This window comes from Homalodisca vitripennis, chromosome 1, assembly GCF_021130785.1.
Source record: "Homalodisca vitripennis isolate AUS2020 chromosome 1, UT_GWSS_2.1, whole genome shotgun sequence".
Taxonomy (NCBI): Eukaryota; Metazoa; Arthropoda; class Insecta; order Hemiptera; family Cicadellidae; genus Homalodisca; species Homalodisca vitripennis.
Genome location: NC_060207.1, coordinates 83,899,995 through 83,916,365, shown reverse-complemented (window position 1 = coordinate 83,916,365; position 16,371 = coordinate 83,899,995). Strand labels below are relative to the sequence as shown.

Genomic DNA, 16,371 nt, shown 5'->3' with positions numbered 1-16,371 from the left:
AAGGAAATTACGCTCGGAAAGGATGAAGAAATATTGGGTGGATAAAAGAAGAAAGACTAGAAAATATAAAGTGACTAAAGTGGTCCAATGTAGGCCATAAAATTATAAATAAATAAATAAATAAATTCAGAAACTATTCAGACATGTTTAGTGCTAATTAAGTGTTCTTTTCTTAGAGCTAGTCATAAAAATTGGTTGTTATCTTCTGTAAACCATGCCAAGCCTCAAGTTTAAACCTCAAATTATTCAGTCATTATCGTTTAACACATTAACAAACAGCAACATTTCAAACTCAACATGGGAAGAGACTTCACTTAAACTCAGTCAAAATTGATGTGTTGTATTAAAAATGTAAACTTACAAAACTCATATTTTGTAAAGCTAATGAAGTTACAAGATTAGGTTTCACTCACTGTCCGAGCATTGCCAAAGAATGCCATGGCATCACGCAGGTTGTGCTCCCGTCTCTCCAATGAGTCTTGGTACTCTGTGGAGGTGTGGAGCAGCTGATAGGCCTGAGCGATGGCCTCCTCGCCTGCAAAGTGTCCTGTCGCTGCTAGTTGTTCTGTGGCCCGCAGAATCTTCAAGCCTTGCTCCTGCAGCTCCTGAAAACACCATCAATATTGAATCACTTTCTTCATACTACGTACAAAAGCTTTCTATTTTCCTTGATTAAGAAAGACCCATGGGGGCTAGATTATTAAGTATTACCAAAAGATGTCTGTCCAAAATAAACCTTATCTACACAGAAAATAAACATGTTGTGTTCCTAACTTTACAATTATTAGAATTACAATATTAACTCTTTTAGTTTTGACCAGTTTTTATTGTACCAGCAGCATTATACAGGAGGTAATGTGGTGATGTTATAAAATCATTATAATTTTCATTATATTTGTATCACATTTTTATATTAACTTATTTGTAAATGCTGTTTCACATACAACAATTTGTAATGTAAAAGTAAAAAGACAAAACCAATGTTTTAGCATATTATATATAATTTAATTTAATATTATAATAAATTATAAGTATAATATTATTACAATATAACCTATAAAAATTAATTACTTAGTATTTGTTTTAATGTAATGATCCTATCCTGAAAAACAGTAGTACTATTAATATTTTCCAAAACTCAACATTTGCAGACACCACAAATTCTGGCTATTGGCATTGATAGAATGACTTAAGATGAAAAAATAAATCAAAAGTGCTTAAATGGCATAACCGAGAATTAGTGGCTCCTAAACAACCAATATATAGAATACTAAAGCATTAATGGAGCATAACACTTGCCAGTAACAATAATAAAAACAGATATCTGATACATCAGATATTCCAGTAGAAATAGTATAACATGTATACTCCCAGACGTTACACATGCTGACTTTTCTGAGTAATCCAAGACTAGACACTATGCCGCTTTGAGCAAAAAGTGTTAACATTGTATAATATTGTCAATGTAGTGTGAATATTTTAACATATTTACTCCCAGAGCTTACATATGCTGACTTTTCTGAGTAATCCAAGACTAGACACTGTAGCCTAAGTGATAACCATACCTAGACACTATGCCGCTTTGAGCCCTAAGTGAGCTTACATATGCTGACTTTTCTGAGTAATCCAAGACTATGTGTAACATTGTATAATATTGTCAATGTAGTGGAGAATATATAACATATTTACTCCCAGAGCTTACATATGCTGACTTTTCTGAGTAATCCAAGACTAGACACTATGCCGCTTTGAGCCCTAAGTGATAACATTGTATAATATTGTCAATGTAGTGTGAATATATAACACATTTACTCCCAGAGCTTACATATGCTGACTTTTCTGAGTAATCCAAGACTAGACACTATGCCGCTTTGAGCCCAAAGTGTTAACATTGTATAATATTGTCAATGTAGTGTGAATATATAACATATTTACTCCCAAACGTTACACATGCTGACTTTTCTGAGTAATCCAAGACTAGACACTATGCTGCTTTGAGCCCAAAGTGTTAACATTGTATAATATTGTCAATGTAGTGGAGAATATATAACATATTTACTCCCAGAGCTTACATATGCTGACTTTTCTGAGTAATCCAAGACTAGACACTATGCCGCTTTGAGCCCAAAGTGTTAACATTGTATAATATTGTCAATGTAGTGTGAATATATAACATATTTACTCCCAGACGTTACACATGCTGACTTTTCTGAGTAATCCAAGACTAGACACTATGCCGCTTTGAGCCCAAAGTGTTAACATTGTATAATATTGTCAATGTAGTGTGAATATATAACATATTTACTCCCAGACGTTACACATCAGATATTCCAGTAGAAATAGTATAACATGTATACTCCCAGACGTTACACATGCTGACTTTTCTGAGTAATCCAAGACTAGACACTATGCCACTTTGAGCCCAAAGTGTTAACATTGTATAATATTGTCAATGTAGTGGAGAATATATAACATATTTACTCCCAGAGCTTACATATGCTGACTTTTCTGAGTAATCCAAGACTAGACACTATGCCGCTTTGAGCCCAAAGTGTTAACATTGTATAATATTGTCAATGTAGTGGAGAATATATAACATATTTACTCCCAGAGCTTACATATGCTGACTTTTCTGAGTAATCCAAGACTAGACACTATGCCGCTTTGAGCCCAAAGTGTTAACATTGTATAATATTGTCAATGTAGTGTGAATATATAACACATTTACTCCCAGACGTTACACATGCTGACTTTTCTGAGTAATCCAAGACTAGACACTATGCCGCTTTGAGCCCAAAGTGTTAACGTTGTATAATATTGTCAATGTAGTGTGAATATATAACATATTTACTCCCAGACGTTACACATGCTGACTTTTCTGAGTAATCCAAGACTAGACACTACGCTGCTTTGAGCCCAAAGTGTTAACATTGTATAATATTGTCAATGTAGTGTGAATATATAACATATTTACTCCCAGACGTTACACATGCTGACTTTTCTGAGTAATCCAAGACTAGACACTATGCCGCTTTGAGCCCAAAGTGTTAACATTGTATAATATTGTCAATGTAGTGTGAATATATAACATATTTACTCCCAGACGTTACACATGCTGACTTTTCTGAGTAATCCAAGACTAGAGACTATGCCGCTTTGAGTCCTAAATGTTAACATTGTATACTATTGTCAATGCAGTGTGAATATAGAACATATTTACTCTCAGAGCTTTTATATGCTGTCTTTTCTGAGTAATCCAAGACTAGACACTATGCCACTTGAACCCCTAATTGTTAACATCTTATATTCTTGTTAATGTAGTGTCAATATACCCTTATTAAGAGATAGGGATGTCCTGTACCAATTATAACAGTAGAGGAACTAGGGGGGGCATATTTTGTTATTGTTTTTACTGCAATTACCCGTGGAAAACAGGCTCCGTGAGACAATGTGCAAAATTTGTTAATATTTTATTCGCTCACCGTTAGTACTCTCGAATCACGTGACCGCGGCGCGTGGCTTGAGGGAGACCGGGCGTGACGTCTTGGTTTTGTCAGTTAAATCAAACATTACTACATACGTGACGTTTGTCGGGTTTCTGCTTACTCGGTAAGGTAGTAGACTGTGACTAGTGACCAGTTCAGAGTTAACCTACGAACCGAAGACTTGTGCCCTATACGACTACACTCACCTATCTTGACTGTACTGAAGCTTACCGAGTAAGTAAACTGCTGCATATTATAATTAATTTGTACTTTGAGTCTCACCCTTTTGAATTTTGTAGGTGCCCCGGTTATTTGATGTGAACTAGCTTAAAAATGTAATAGTTTGCCCTTTTATAAAAATCTGCTCTATATCGCGTAATATTTTCATAGCTATTTGGTAATCTGTTGTTGTCTGTTTATAGGTACTTTCAAGAAACCTTTTGTTGTAGGAGTATTAAGTTAAAATATACTCAATAAAGTAAAGTGAGAACAAATCGATATATGGTAATATATAAATATATCAAAGCACCAGACAAGTAAGTGGGGAGAGCAGAAATTTATTAGAAGTATCTAAATTTGAGTGAAAGGATATATATTTTAGTTTATTTGAATTTAATAAATCCTTTAAAAAAAAACTTTTACTTTCATTTTTATTTTGATCATTAAATAACTTGGAAGTGTTAAATTTTTAGTTTAACTTTTATTACAATAAAAACCTTTTATTTCCAGAAGAAGTTTCGTTTTCTTTTTTTAGCAAGTAAAAGTCCACCACGTAATTCATTTTATACCAACCTTTCGATATAGTCCTTAACCCTTTTACTGCCGACGTCCAATATGTCGGACATCTGTATTTTTTATTGTTACTGGCTACTGTTATGTTCAAATGCCGAAATATTCTGTATTTTAGTTGTTTAGGAGCAAAGGATAATGAAAGAAGCCATTTGAAGAACTTTGGATTTCTATTTTCGTCGTCTTTGACTAGAATTGACGAACTACCTAGACAGCTGTCAAAACCAGTTGATCGGGTTATGTTACTGAAATCTTCGTTCGTTGTTGTTGTTGTTTACAATGTTATCAAAAGTTTTTTGAAATGTTACTTTTGTTGATCAAGGATAAAATGTATACTTTTTTGTGTGTTATTGCTTTTTATAAACTAATGAATGAACAGAAGTATAAGAAAAAGTGTTTTCGTGTGAAACATCGCAGTGTACATCCAATGTCCAGAATTTGAGGGGTGTTGAGTTTTGGGAAAATCCTCATAGTGCAGCTATGTTTCACGGTAACACCTTCAAATTTGGTATATGTTCTAAGCAATTGCTCTAGTTTATAATGATATCATGCTCATAATTTTAGTATAATTTTAAAAATAAATTATCACATGCCAAACACAATTTTTATTTTTTTATTTATATTTTATTTACATAATTTTTAAAATTAAATAATGAGTTTGTTTCAAATTAAAATGTCTTTTTATTATTTAAAAAACAGCATTTGAATACGAATAAATAAAATAAAAATTCATGCAAATCTAATGAAAAATTAAAAAGATACAGCATTTTTTGTAAATGAATGCACGACAGCGAATTTTCCTCCTTGGCAATTTTAGCTGGTACAATAAAAAAATGGCCGGCAATAAAAGGGTTAAGACAACTGTTTTTCGAAACATAACACACACAGGAAAATATTTAAATTATCAATCCAACCATCAAAAATCTGTCAAAGAAGGAGTAGCCTACTCGTTGTTTGATAGAGCAAAGAGCTTGTGCTCAGATAAAGATGGATTAAAAGAGGAATTTAAGAAAGTTGAATTGGATCTTAGAAGCAATGGATGCCCTCAATTAGTAATAAATAAGTGTAAACGAACCAGAAGAATCATTCCCGAGTCAGAAAAACAGAATTGTGATAAATTTGCGTTTATGTCAATCCCTTATGTGCCGGGATTATCGGGAAAAATTAGAAGAGTAGGTGGAAAGTACAACATTAGAACCGCATTTAAAACACACAACACTTTTAGACAAAGTTTCGTAAAAACAAAACCAAAAAATGGCACACAGGATTCCAAAAACTGTGTTTACAGTATAAAATGTAGTTGCAATAGGGAATACATAGGCGAGACAAAAAGCCAAATAGGTCTTACAGAAAAGTCAAAAATTGCACACCATTGTTGATCCGAAGACCATCATATAAATTGGGATGAAGCCAACATAATACATCGGTAACCACATTTCTTCAAAAGGAAATTAATTGAGGCAACATACATTAAATTGGCAGACCAACCAATCAGTCAACCATCAGTCGAGATTAGGCCGCTTTGGTTACCAATTCTAAAAAATGAACTAAAGAGAAAACCAAAAGTATCAAACGGATCAGATATTTGTAATAAACCAATGCGGAGTCACAATATGGTTTTAAGAAGTTCATCTCGCATGAACCAATAATAACGAAAGGGCCCATTCCTGTCCCCCTTCCTTTTTATTTCCGCCATCTTGTTTTTTGTCTGCCGTGACGATTACCATTGGCTAGTGCCCTCTGGTCAGTCGTAGGTGGTTAGTAGACGAATGAAGACATATTGTGTCCTGTATTCCGTAGTTCAGTTTTAATGATTAGTGTTGTGTATAGTTTTTTATTAAGTACATGTTTATAGAATTAGTGAAGTTGACGAACAACATGGTGGTTGTGATTCCTGAATTAGGCGTGCCACAACGCTTTGGTAAGATTTGTTTATTTTAACCTAGTTTGTAATTATGTATTAGGTTAGTTCTTATATTACTGTTAATGTAGTGTCAATATATAACACGTCTACTCCCAGATCAAACATGCAGACATTCTGAGTAACCCAAGACTAGACACTATGCCGCTTGCAGCCCAAAGTGTTAACATCTTATATTACTGTTAATGTAGTGTCAATATATAACACGTCTCCTCCCAGATCAAACATGCAGACATTCTGAGTAACCCAAGACTAGACACTATGCCGCTTGGAGCCCAAAGTGTTAACATCTTATATTACTGTTAATGTAGTGTCAATATATAACACGTCTACTCCCAGATCAAACATGCAGACATTCTGAGTAACCCAAGACTAGACACTATGCCGCTTGGAGTCCAAAGTGTTAACATCTTATATTACTGTTAATATAGTGTCAATATATAACACGTCTCCTCCCAGATCAAACATGCTGACTATTCTGAGTAACCCAAGACTAGACACTATGCCGCTTGGAGCCCAAAGTGTTAACATCTTATATTACTGTTAATGTAGTGTCAAGTATTAAGGGTGAAAGTAAAAGGATCAATAAGTAAGTGAGAGGAACAGAAACATTTGCAGGTTTTTTTGTTTTTTTCATTGAATCGTCAAAATTAGGGGTGGGTCGATATCAAATATTTGTGTTTCAATTCCTGAATTATTTGTAACTAAGAATATTATGTGCTAAATGGTTTTCTTTTGTAATTCTAAGCCAGTAGGAGCGGTCAGCCATTAAGATATTTAAGCATACATATATATTCTTGTATGGGATATATTTTAAAATACACAAAAATTACGACATAAACACATATTAGCAAAGTCTGTTTGTTTACCGCCGATCAGCAGATGACTGCGCACAGACACAGCAGACCTGTAGTGATGCATGAACGGAGATACATATAGGAAATAGAAACTACTGGCTTAATATTATTAGTTAGTATTATTAGTATTAATACTTATAGCTTTATAAGTACGTTAATTTGTCAATTTTACTATCTATTTATGAGTTTTCATAAACAAAATACGACATAAACAGTTTTTAGCGATTGGTTGTTCAAAAATAGATTTATTTGAAGGTTTGGTTGAATTGAGATTAGGTTCGACACATCACTGGTGAACATATTATGAAATAATTTTTTATTAAAATACTTTGTAGATATTGGTATTAGAATCATATGGAAAAGGCTAAAGTATCGAGAATTATCGATACCCCTGAATATGGAGATATTGAATATCAGATATATCCCATACCTACATAAAATATAAGTAAACTAGTGTTGTAAGTTGATAGTATTCCGAGTAGGAAGGAATTTTTAAAAAGAAATATTATACGGAATATTTCCTTGGCATTTATAACTTCCCAAAACGTGGAAATTATAGGAATTTTTTTAAATTCTGAGATTTATATATTTTTACAATGTTTAAGATCTGGGTGCTTTAAATTAGGTCTATTTCAGAAAAATTTCACTTTTTAATATATAAATTATTATATAAAGAGATATTATAGCCTTTTCTATACATGTTATACCCTAATAACTTTACAATGAGGTCTCCTTCCTGTATTAATACAAATACATGATAGTCTTTTAATTTTGTAATATTTTTAATCCCACTGTAATGTACAATTTCATGGTTAAGAGAGAAAAAGAGAGAATGAAATAAAGCATAATATTTTTTTGTATTAATAATTGTATTGAGATTAAAAACAAAGAAAATTATAAAACAAACAAAAGATATACAAACAGTAAGGGAATATTTACAAATTACATCTGCATGTCAAGTTTTACTAAAACCGTACCATTTGTTTGGTCTTTTTAATGGTTTAAATTATTTTACCCAACAAATACATCATACAGTATTACCTAAAATTATCCGACAGCAGCAGTTTCAAATCATGTTTGTAACAAAAAACTTTTTATCAGTACTTTTGAACTTATACTATACTAATTCCCCTTATTCTGCTTGATAAGATCCTCACAATGGCCAGCGGCCCATTAGGAAGAGCAGAGTAAGGCCAAAAGGGGATTGGCCTCTCCTTTCATTAGAAAAAAATACACATAACATCAAACCTGTTTGCTGTCTAATGCTACCAGGTAACACCAATTGGAAAAGGCGAGGTTAAAAGTTAATTGAATGCAATCTATAAATTGTAAGTAAATAACAAACTGGCAAATTTGAAGTGATACGAATTAACCCATTGAGGTAGATACACGTGCTGGTTACACGTTGCTTGGCCAGGACCGAACACAGTCATGTGCTGGCTATGTAGTCGACATTTGACATTACACTGTTCACATAGTTCACTGTATTTTTGCTAGATATTGTACGTCTCTTATTAAGTGTTTAGATGCCATAACCAAATAAACACAGTATTTCAATTTCATACTGTGGCTAACCGGATTTTTTAAATATTTTGCATTATACCCCGATCTAGAAAACATTCCACTTATTTAGTTGTAGACGACTTAAACCCTGAGATGGAGGTTATCTAATATTTCCCTGCCAGGACAACTTGAAAGTAATTATCCTTCCTTTAGATCAAGAGGATGAGCAACAGGAAAATACATTTGATTTTTGTAGACCTAGAAATACTGTACTAGATGTAGGTCTAGTTCACTCTGGTTCCAAAGATTTATTTATTGATAGGCCTATAATAGTTTATGGCATTCTTATTTTAAGATCGTAATTTTAGATATATGGTTAATTATTTTTCCCTGTGTAAAGAACCTAATGAACAGTTTAAAAAAGTGCTAAATACACATTTTGAAATGTTTCACTTCAAATAAGTAGTTGTTTTTTATTTTGACTTCTTTTTTTGAAAAAAGTGTGTCTTATGTAACTAAAAGTTTTTAAATAAATTATTTTGTTCTTCTAAATGTTATATAACAATGTAGAGAAAAAATTATTTTTAAAAATACTTCAAATTGTATTGCTCTATCATAAACATTATTATTACAGTATAACTAAAGGCTTACATTTTCACCTAAATTAATTGATGCTACCAGACCTGCAGAAGCTCATATAACTGTTACCTCAATGGGTTAACTACGTATTTGGTTGTGTATGACAAACAATATACTTAAATCACTTATTGTGACAATTTTATACTCAACTTTAGCAAATTTAAAATTCCTTTACTTACAAAAAAAAGGAAGTTAAGATTAAATCCACTATCCCCCGGATTATGAAATTGCCAGAATTTTATAGGTGAAGGGTATTAAACTAGTTTGTGGTATCTGTTTATAGTTATCTTGAAACAGTTTACCTTAGCCTCAGGCAACAGTTTCTGGTGTTCATGAAGGAGCAGTTCTGCACTAGCCACGGAGTCACCCAGTTCTGGGCAGTTACGGCCCAGACTTTCTAACCTGTCCGCATAGATCTCCTCGAGCAACCGCAAGTCAGTGGTAAGCAAAGCGAGGGCCAAGCACTGCTCTAGCTGAGTCTTGCGAGATTGCCAGGACACTTCCAGCGTGCGTCGTCGGTCGTGTAAGTCTTCCAGCCAGTGCTCCACCTGTGATATTGCTACAACAACAAAGAACAAGAAGATAAGTTCAAGCACTGCTTCAGCTAAGCATTGCGAGATTGGAAAGACATTTCCAGTGTGCGACATTGGTCAGGTAGGTCTTCCAGACAGTGCTTCACAAAATAGGTTTAACTAGGTAATAAAAATTACTTTTTCTTTTATTACATGCAATCTACTTATGTTTTTTATTTCTATAAACATAAATTTTAAAAAAATCATACCTATGCTCAAATTGCAACAAATATATCTATCTAGATTATTAACCTGACTCTGTGGAAGCTTTAGTCTGGCCGGGTCGAGAATCGAGAGAACCTTCGGATGCGAGGAGGCGTAGGGTGTCAAGCAGCGCGCGCGACCGTCCTGCAGGGATGCCATTAGAGTCTCTAACATTGAACGCTTTACATCAGACAGTCGAGTGAGCAGGTCCCGCAGCTCAGAAACCTCCACAGGCAGTGGTGCACCAGAACACGCTAGCTCCAGTGCTCGCGTCCTCTCCAAGCAGACTGCAGCGTCACTGGACAAATATACAATATGCTACAGTAAAAGGTGAGTCACTCTTAGATTAGAATATTTAAAACAATATTTCAAAACAACAAATGTTCAATTCATGATAATTAATTTAAATACCTATGGTATTTGACGTTAAGCTCAAGAATTTCCTTCCTCTTGTGTAGGAGAGTGTTGATGTCCTGCCATGCTAGGGAGAGAGACTCGGCCATGGCAGTGTATACCTCTGCCCTTGTGTGTTGGCTGGCTATGAGTTGGTCAGCTTGTCTCAGCAACTCCTCTACTGGGCTCTGCTTGCTCTGTTAACATATGCATTTAGTTTTGTTAATTTGTATCTAATTTAATATTTAATTCATTTATATTTAGTCAAACTCTTTTAATTAGTGACTTTCCACAATACCTAAAAGGCCTGTAAAGTTGTGATGTATACTTATAATAATGGATAAATTAGCAATGAACAACTTGACATCAATTCTTATATAGCTTTTGATCTTGTACATTCACTAATGATGAAATTTTAATGCTTATGAGTATTATTGAGCTAATTGAGACTTTTTCATAAAATTATTGTTTTTGGAATGATTTGATGCTCAATCTGGAAGAACAAACTTCCTTGGGCATTCAATTATTTTAGGTGAAAAATAGTATAGTTTTATTACTGTCAGACACAATATTGTACTAGTAAAGTTCATGAACACATGAGGTGTTTGGAAGAAATATAAAAAAGTGATTGTTCTAAGATGGTAAAAAAAGTTATTAACAAAGTCCATTCTTAGAGTTGACAGTTCTGGTATTGTGATATTGTCAACTTTTCCTCTTAGTATGATTGTTAAATTTCCCACAAAGATTGCCTATCATGACAGGTTAATGGGGTTGACAGGTTCTCTTATATTGTAAATGAAAGTAACATGTTATTTTAACAGAGAGGCCAATCCCCTTTTAAACCTTATTCTGCCCGTCCCACTGGCCACTGGCCTGTGTGAGGATCTTATCACAATAAGGGGGACAGTCGATACAGTACAAGGTCGATGGTACTGATAAAGAGTGCAATGGTTATGGACAGGATTTGAACCTGCGCTATCTCTAACTCAGACCCAGGTCAACGTCTTAGACCGCTCGCCCATCAGCACTACCAATTAACACGCTGGCATAAGTGTTGTGTCACTCTTCACATATTAATATTACAAACGCAACATATGTAATAGCATATTACCAACCAGTATAAGTTGCAAGTTTTCAAAGATTAATAAAATATAATACCGAACATAGTACAAGAAAAGACCTTCTGTTATATCTTGTATATGATACATACACAACATTAATGTATCTCAATTGCATTCATGAATTGAAGGCTCCCAGCTTTATCTTTTGATATAATATGAAGCCAAAAACTGCTTACAACACACTTCAGACAAATCTTAAATGACAATTTTATTTATGCGTTAAATGACAATATAAATTGTGTCCAAGTAGGATTTCGAACCTGAAGGATAAGCTAACCACTCAACTACAAGTGAACACCCAGCCTATTACTCAGCTAAGATAAATAAAACTGACTACTATAGTGAAAAAAGATATATTGATGAAAAATAAAACTTACACCTTTAATACTATTTATAATTGATCTCTAAGTTTAACCAGAGTTATATCTGGGGGAGGGGAAGAGATATCATGTATACTCTTTCACAAAATTTTAAAATACATAATATAATAGAGAAAAATGTAAAATACTCAATTATATAATTTTGTTATAATCCAAGATCCTTACATTCATCATTCATTACATCAATCAGCTGATTATTAATCAGCAGTTGAACAACATTAATACTTCTATTGTTTATTGTAAGGGAAGGATGGCGCTCAGTAAAATCTTTATTAATCTCCAAATATTGTCATAGTTAAAAAAACTTGGTATCAAAATTCATTGTATAAATACACTTAACTTATATTACTATATTCTTATGAACTTTTCATACAATCCCTGTTTTTTTAGTTATTACAGTTTAAGAATTGTGTGTGGCTGCTATTTTAAAACCAGATAATATGATCTTTTTCTGAAACTTTTCCAAAACAGATCTTAAATAGACTAAAAATTTTGCAAAGTTTGAAATTTATTTGATTTAAAGATATAATTTTTCTAAAAACACAAACAGGCAGACTGATGGTAAACTAAACAAGATAGGACTATATATGAAATTTCTTACTTTTGACATGATAAATTAAAAGGTGAAGTTTGATAGAGTAAATTATCGAAAAACATACATGCCTTTTAGTTTTATATATAAACATTTATAAATGTGTACTGTACAATTCATTTTTATTGCAATATATTAAAAAAAAATTATTTTATGCATATACAAACTTAGACAATATATGATTAAGGGAAGGGAATTTCAATGATTTTTATTGAAACAAATTGCAGTTACAGGGAATATTATGTTGAAGCATTTTTTCTTTTTACTTTGAAGACAAAAAAAATTGTTAGTCTTTAATTAATTAAGTATTTTTACCTAAAAGAAATACAGTAAAGTGTTTTATTGAGCTATTCAAAGGCTCTTATAATTTTTAAGCTAAATATTTGCATTAATTTTATTGAGTCATTAAAAATTTTATACACTGTGATTTATATTAACATTTAAAAGTTTTAACCTTACTCCTGGTACATTAAAGAATCACATATTGTACCAAAATGTAGACTTCTATTAAATCAGATAAAACTACTTAAAGTTAAATGGTTCCAAATTTATACTATTCCTGAATTTATCGTAAATGTTTGTTCACAATCCTAAGCCAATCTCAAGGGTTCAAAGTTGTCCAAGCAAGTGGAATGACCTAGGAGGGCTAAGTGTGGATGGGCGGGGCTGGGTCTAAATAAGCGGCACAGAACTGCTGGTTTTTTATAGTGAGGTGAAGTACAACTATTCTCAGCTCAGCCAGGCTTCTTCTCAACTCTAGTCAATACACAGTTCTGGTTTCCATTCTATTACCACCATCAGATTACAATATGAAATAGTGTACATGAGACAATCTTCTAGGGTGACATTATAGAGATCAAAATAGGACTTTTATCAACATTTGACCCTTATTCATTGATCAAAGCCTTTCTTTTAGAAAAGACATTATTTAGAGTGTGATTTGATCAATTGTATTCTGAGAGGTGCATTGCTATTTCCAGAGTGTTGCCTTAAAACTCAAATTCGGGACTTCTATGTTTCTTCTAGTTTATCCATGACAAAATTTACCCTAAACTGTGATGCTCAGCCTTAAGTTAATGTTGTTAATATCTCTTTTCTGATCGTCAGAGTGACAGACAATTTTTTCACAATCAGCCATTGATTCTGAAGGATGGGCTAAAAGCGACCAAACTCCTTTGAAACTGTGAAGCAAAACAGTGGTAGTTGTATACCTGAGAAGCCAATTTTATTTTTGGGATTAAGAATATTGTGATCTAAAGAAAGTACACTGAGGAGAATCTTAATGTTATGGATTCTAAAACTATCTTATCTGAACACATAAGCAGTGTTGTTTTAAAAACTAGAAAGATCTTGGGTTTTGGTAAAAGGATCACCCGATTTCTGAACAACATAACCTTTTGTCTGATGCTCTACTGATTGTTGATCTAAAGCCACCTCGAGTATGTCATTGTTGTCTGGAATATAAATAAGTATTACACAGATATAAAAATTGAGTTTGTGTAGAGAAAATTCTTCTCATTATTTACAAAAAAATCTTTTTTGGTTATCATAAGTAACTAACCAAAATTTTCTAATTGTAACTTAGTTTCTTAAATAAAAATATTAGTAAAAAGAATACTAAAAATCATAAAATAGTAAGATCTAGATTATTGAGAACCAAGACCTCAAATTGACTATCTTAATGGAACAACATGATGAAACACTATGTCCAATACTGTACATAAAATAATGGAAGGTAATAGATAGAAGAAAACAAGACGTTTTAGGACACACATTTTAGGAAACTATTTTTTTTTTATCTTTAATAATTTTATGTATGTTTTATTATAATTTTGAATCAGTCTATGTGAGATAAAAAATTAAATAGTAAAAACTTATCTGTCTGGTTGATGAAAACGCAAAGTTAAAAATGCAATTGGAAGGAACTGGAATGTATCACTAAATAGAAATTGCCCTACCCTAAATCGAATTTTTTTTTTCAGAATACTTTGCTTACAGCAATAGAATCTATAGTTTATTTACCAATATCTTAAGCTTCTGGATGCAAAATGTTTAATCCACACAATTAAATGTGTTGAAACTGAAACAGCTCAAATAGTTTGAATCATTCTTTTATTAGAAATATTTAGCATAGATTACACTTTTTTTAAGGCCAATGTTAGTTGACAGTATTAGGCCTATACATATCTAACTTTATTTATTTATTTATTGTATACGGTTAACACCATTTTATATTACATGATAAATTTACAGTTTGGATTTAGATGGCTAACAATACAGGCATCTAATTCCATGTATATGAGGTTACCTCCACCCTTATTACTATTAAATACATACTCTTATAGACCAAACACAAATTAACAGACCATGCAATTGATTTAAATAAATAATTAAAAAGACGTAGTAAATCATTACAAGCATTAAGAAACCTTATTATATTATAAATATATACAGAAATGGTTCTAATCAACAGGCAAGTTCAAAATATGTCTACACTCTACAAATTCCAGAATAAACAGATCACCATTCAAAAATAAAACTTGGAGAGTTCCTTTTTAAAAGTTACCTCAGACATAGTAAAGAAATCAATGTGATCTGGTAAGCTATTTCCCAGGCGGTGAAGACGTGGCACTGAGCTGTGGTAAGAATACAGAGTCTGACAATATTTCCTCTCAAACATATGATTTGTTCTGGCCAATCTTGAGCAGCGAAAATCTATTCTCCCAAGTAGATCAGGAGAATCCACTGAAGATGTAATAATCTTTCGGAGAAGAAGTAAATCATTGATCCTCCACCTGGTGCTCAGAGATTGAAGACCAAACTGATGGCTGATGTCATCCAAAGGAACCTCCGCATAATGAAAGCCAAGTTTCATTCCTAGAACTCGAAGAAACTTCCTCTGTATGCTCTCAATGGAATCAATATGGCCTATCTGATATGGCGACCACACTGGTGAACAATATTCTAATATGGGGCGAACTAATTGTACATAGAGTGTTCTAAGCGCTACAGGGGAAAACCCATCTCTGGATACCCTAATAATAAATCCAAGAGCTGAATTTGCCCTACGGCTAATAAAGTCAATGTGACTTTTAGGATTAAGTGAAGATGTCATAGTCACCCCAAGATCCTTAATCATAGAACATCTGCTGAGTGGTTCCTCTCCAAGAAAGTACTCGAAGGTCTCCTCATTCATCCGTCGGGAGAAAGTAAGTACTGAGCACTTTGATACATTAACCTCCATTTTATTTCTATAACACCACAATAGTACACCATTCAAGTCAGCCTGTAGATCTCTGCAATCAGACTCCGAAGTGATCTCCTTGTATATTTTGGCATCATCTGCAAAGAGCAATATCTTGGAGTGTTTAATGACAGAAACCATATCATTAACATAAATGGCAAAAAGCAAAGGCCCAAGGAGGGAACCCTGGGGGACTCCAGAAAGCACAGGGAAAGCTGTGGATTTCAAACCTCTGTATCTAACCACCTGATAACGATCACTCAAATAACTTCGAAACCATCGTAGCATGGGACCAACAACGCCCAAACTACTAAGCTTGGATAGCAGATGTTCATGACTAATCTTGTCAAATGCCTTAGATAGGTCTATGTAGACACTATCAACTTGACTTCCTATATTGAAAGCAGATATGATGTCATCCTGATAAATAATGAGATTCGTGGTGGTTGATCTTCCCCTCAAGAAACCATGCTGAGCAGTGGATATAGTGTTCTTGACAAAAAAAGAGAGTCTATTGAAAACCATGGCTTCAAACACCTTAGCTAGAGTCGATTGAATTGAGATAGGTCTGTAATTTCTTATGTCTGAGCTGTTTCCACTCTTATATATGGGCGTAACGTAGCTAGTCTTCAGGCAGTGAGGGAAAACCCCCAACCGCAAAAACTCATTGA

The 16,371-nt window shown here is 33.3% G+C and overlaps 1 protein-coding gene across 1 annotated transcript in view; it reads right to left on the bottom strand.

Moving 5' to 3' along the window:
* Positions 1 to 16,371, bottom strand: part of LOC124368266 (titin-like) — a 246,264-nt gene that overhangs the window by 112,490 nt on the left and 117,403 nt on the right. The window contains exons 18-21 of the mRNA XM_046825567.1: positions 10,382 to 10,560; positions 10,024 to 10,268; positions 9,497 to 9,753; positions 414 to 605 (exon numbers count right to left, since the gene is read on the bottom strand). Coding sequence (XP_046681523.1) covers positions 414 to 605; positions 9,497 to 9,753; positions 10,024 to 10,268; positions 10,382 to 10,560 — 873 coding nt within the window. The remainder of the gene's footprint in view (positions 1 to 413; positions 606 to 9,496; positions 9,754 to 10,023; positions 10,269 to 10,381; positions 10,561 to 16,371) is intronic.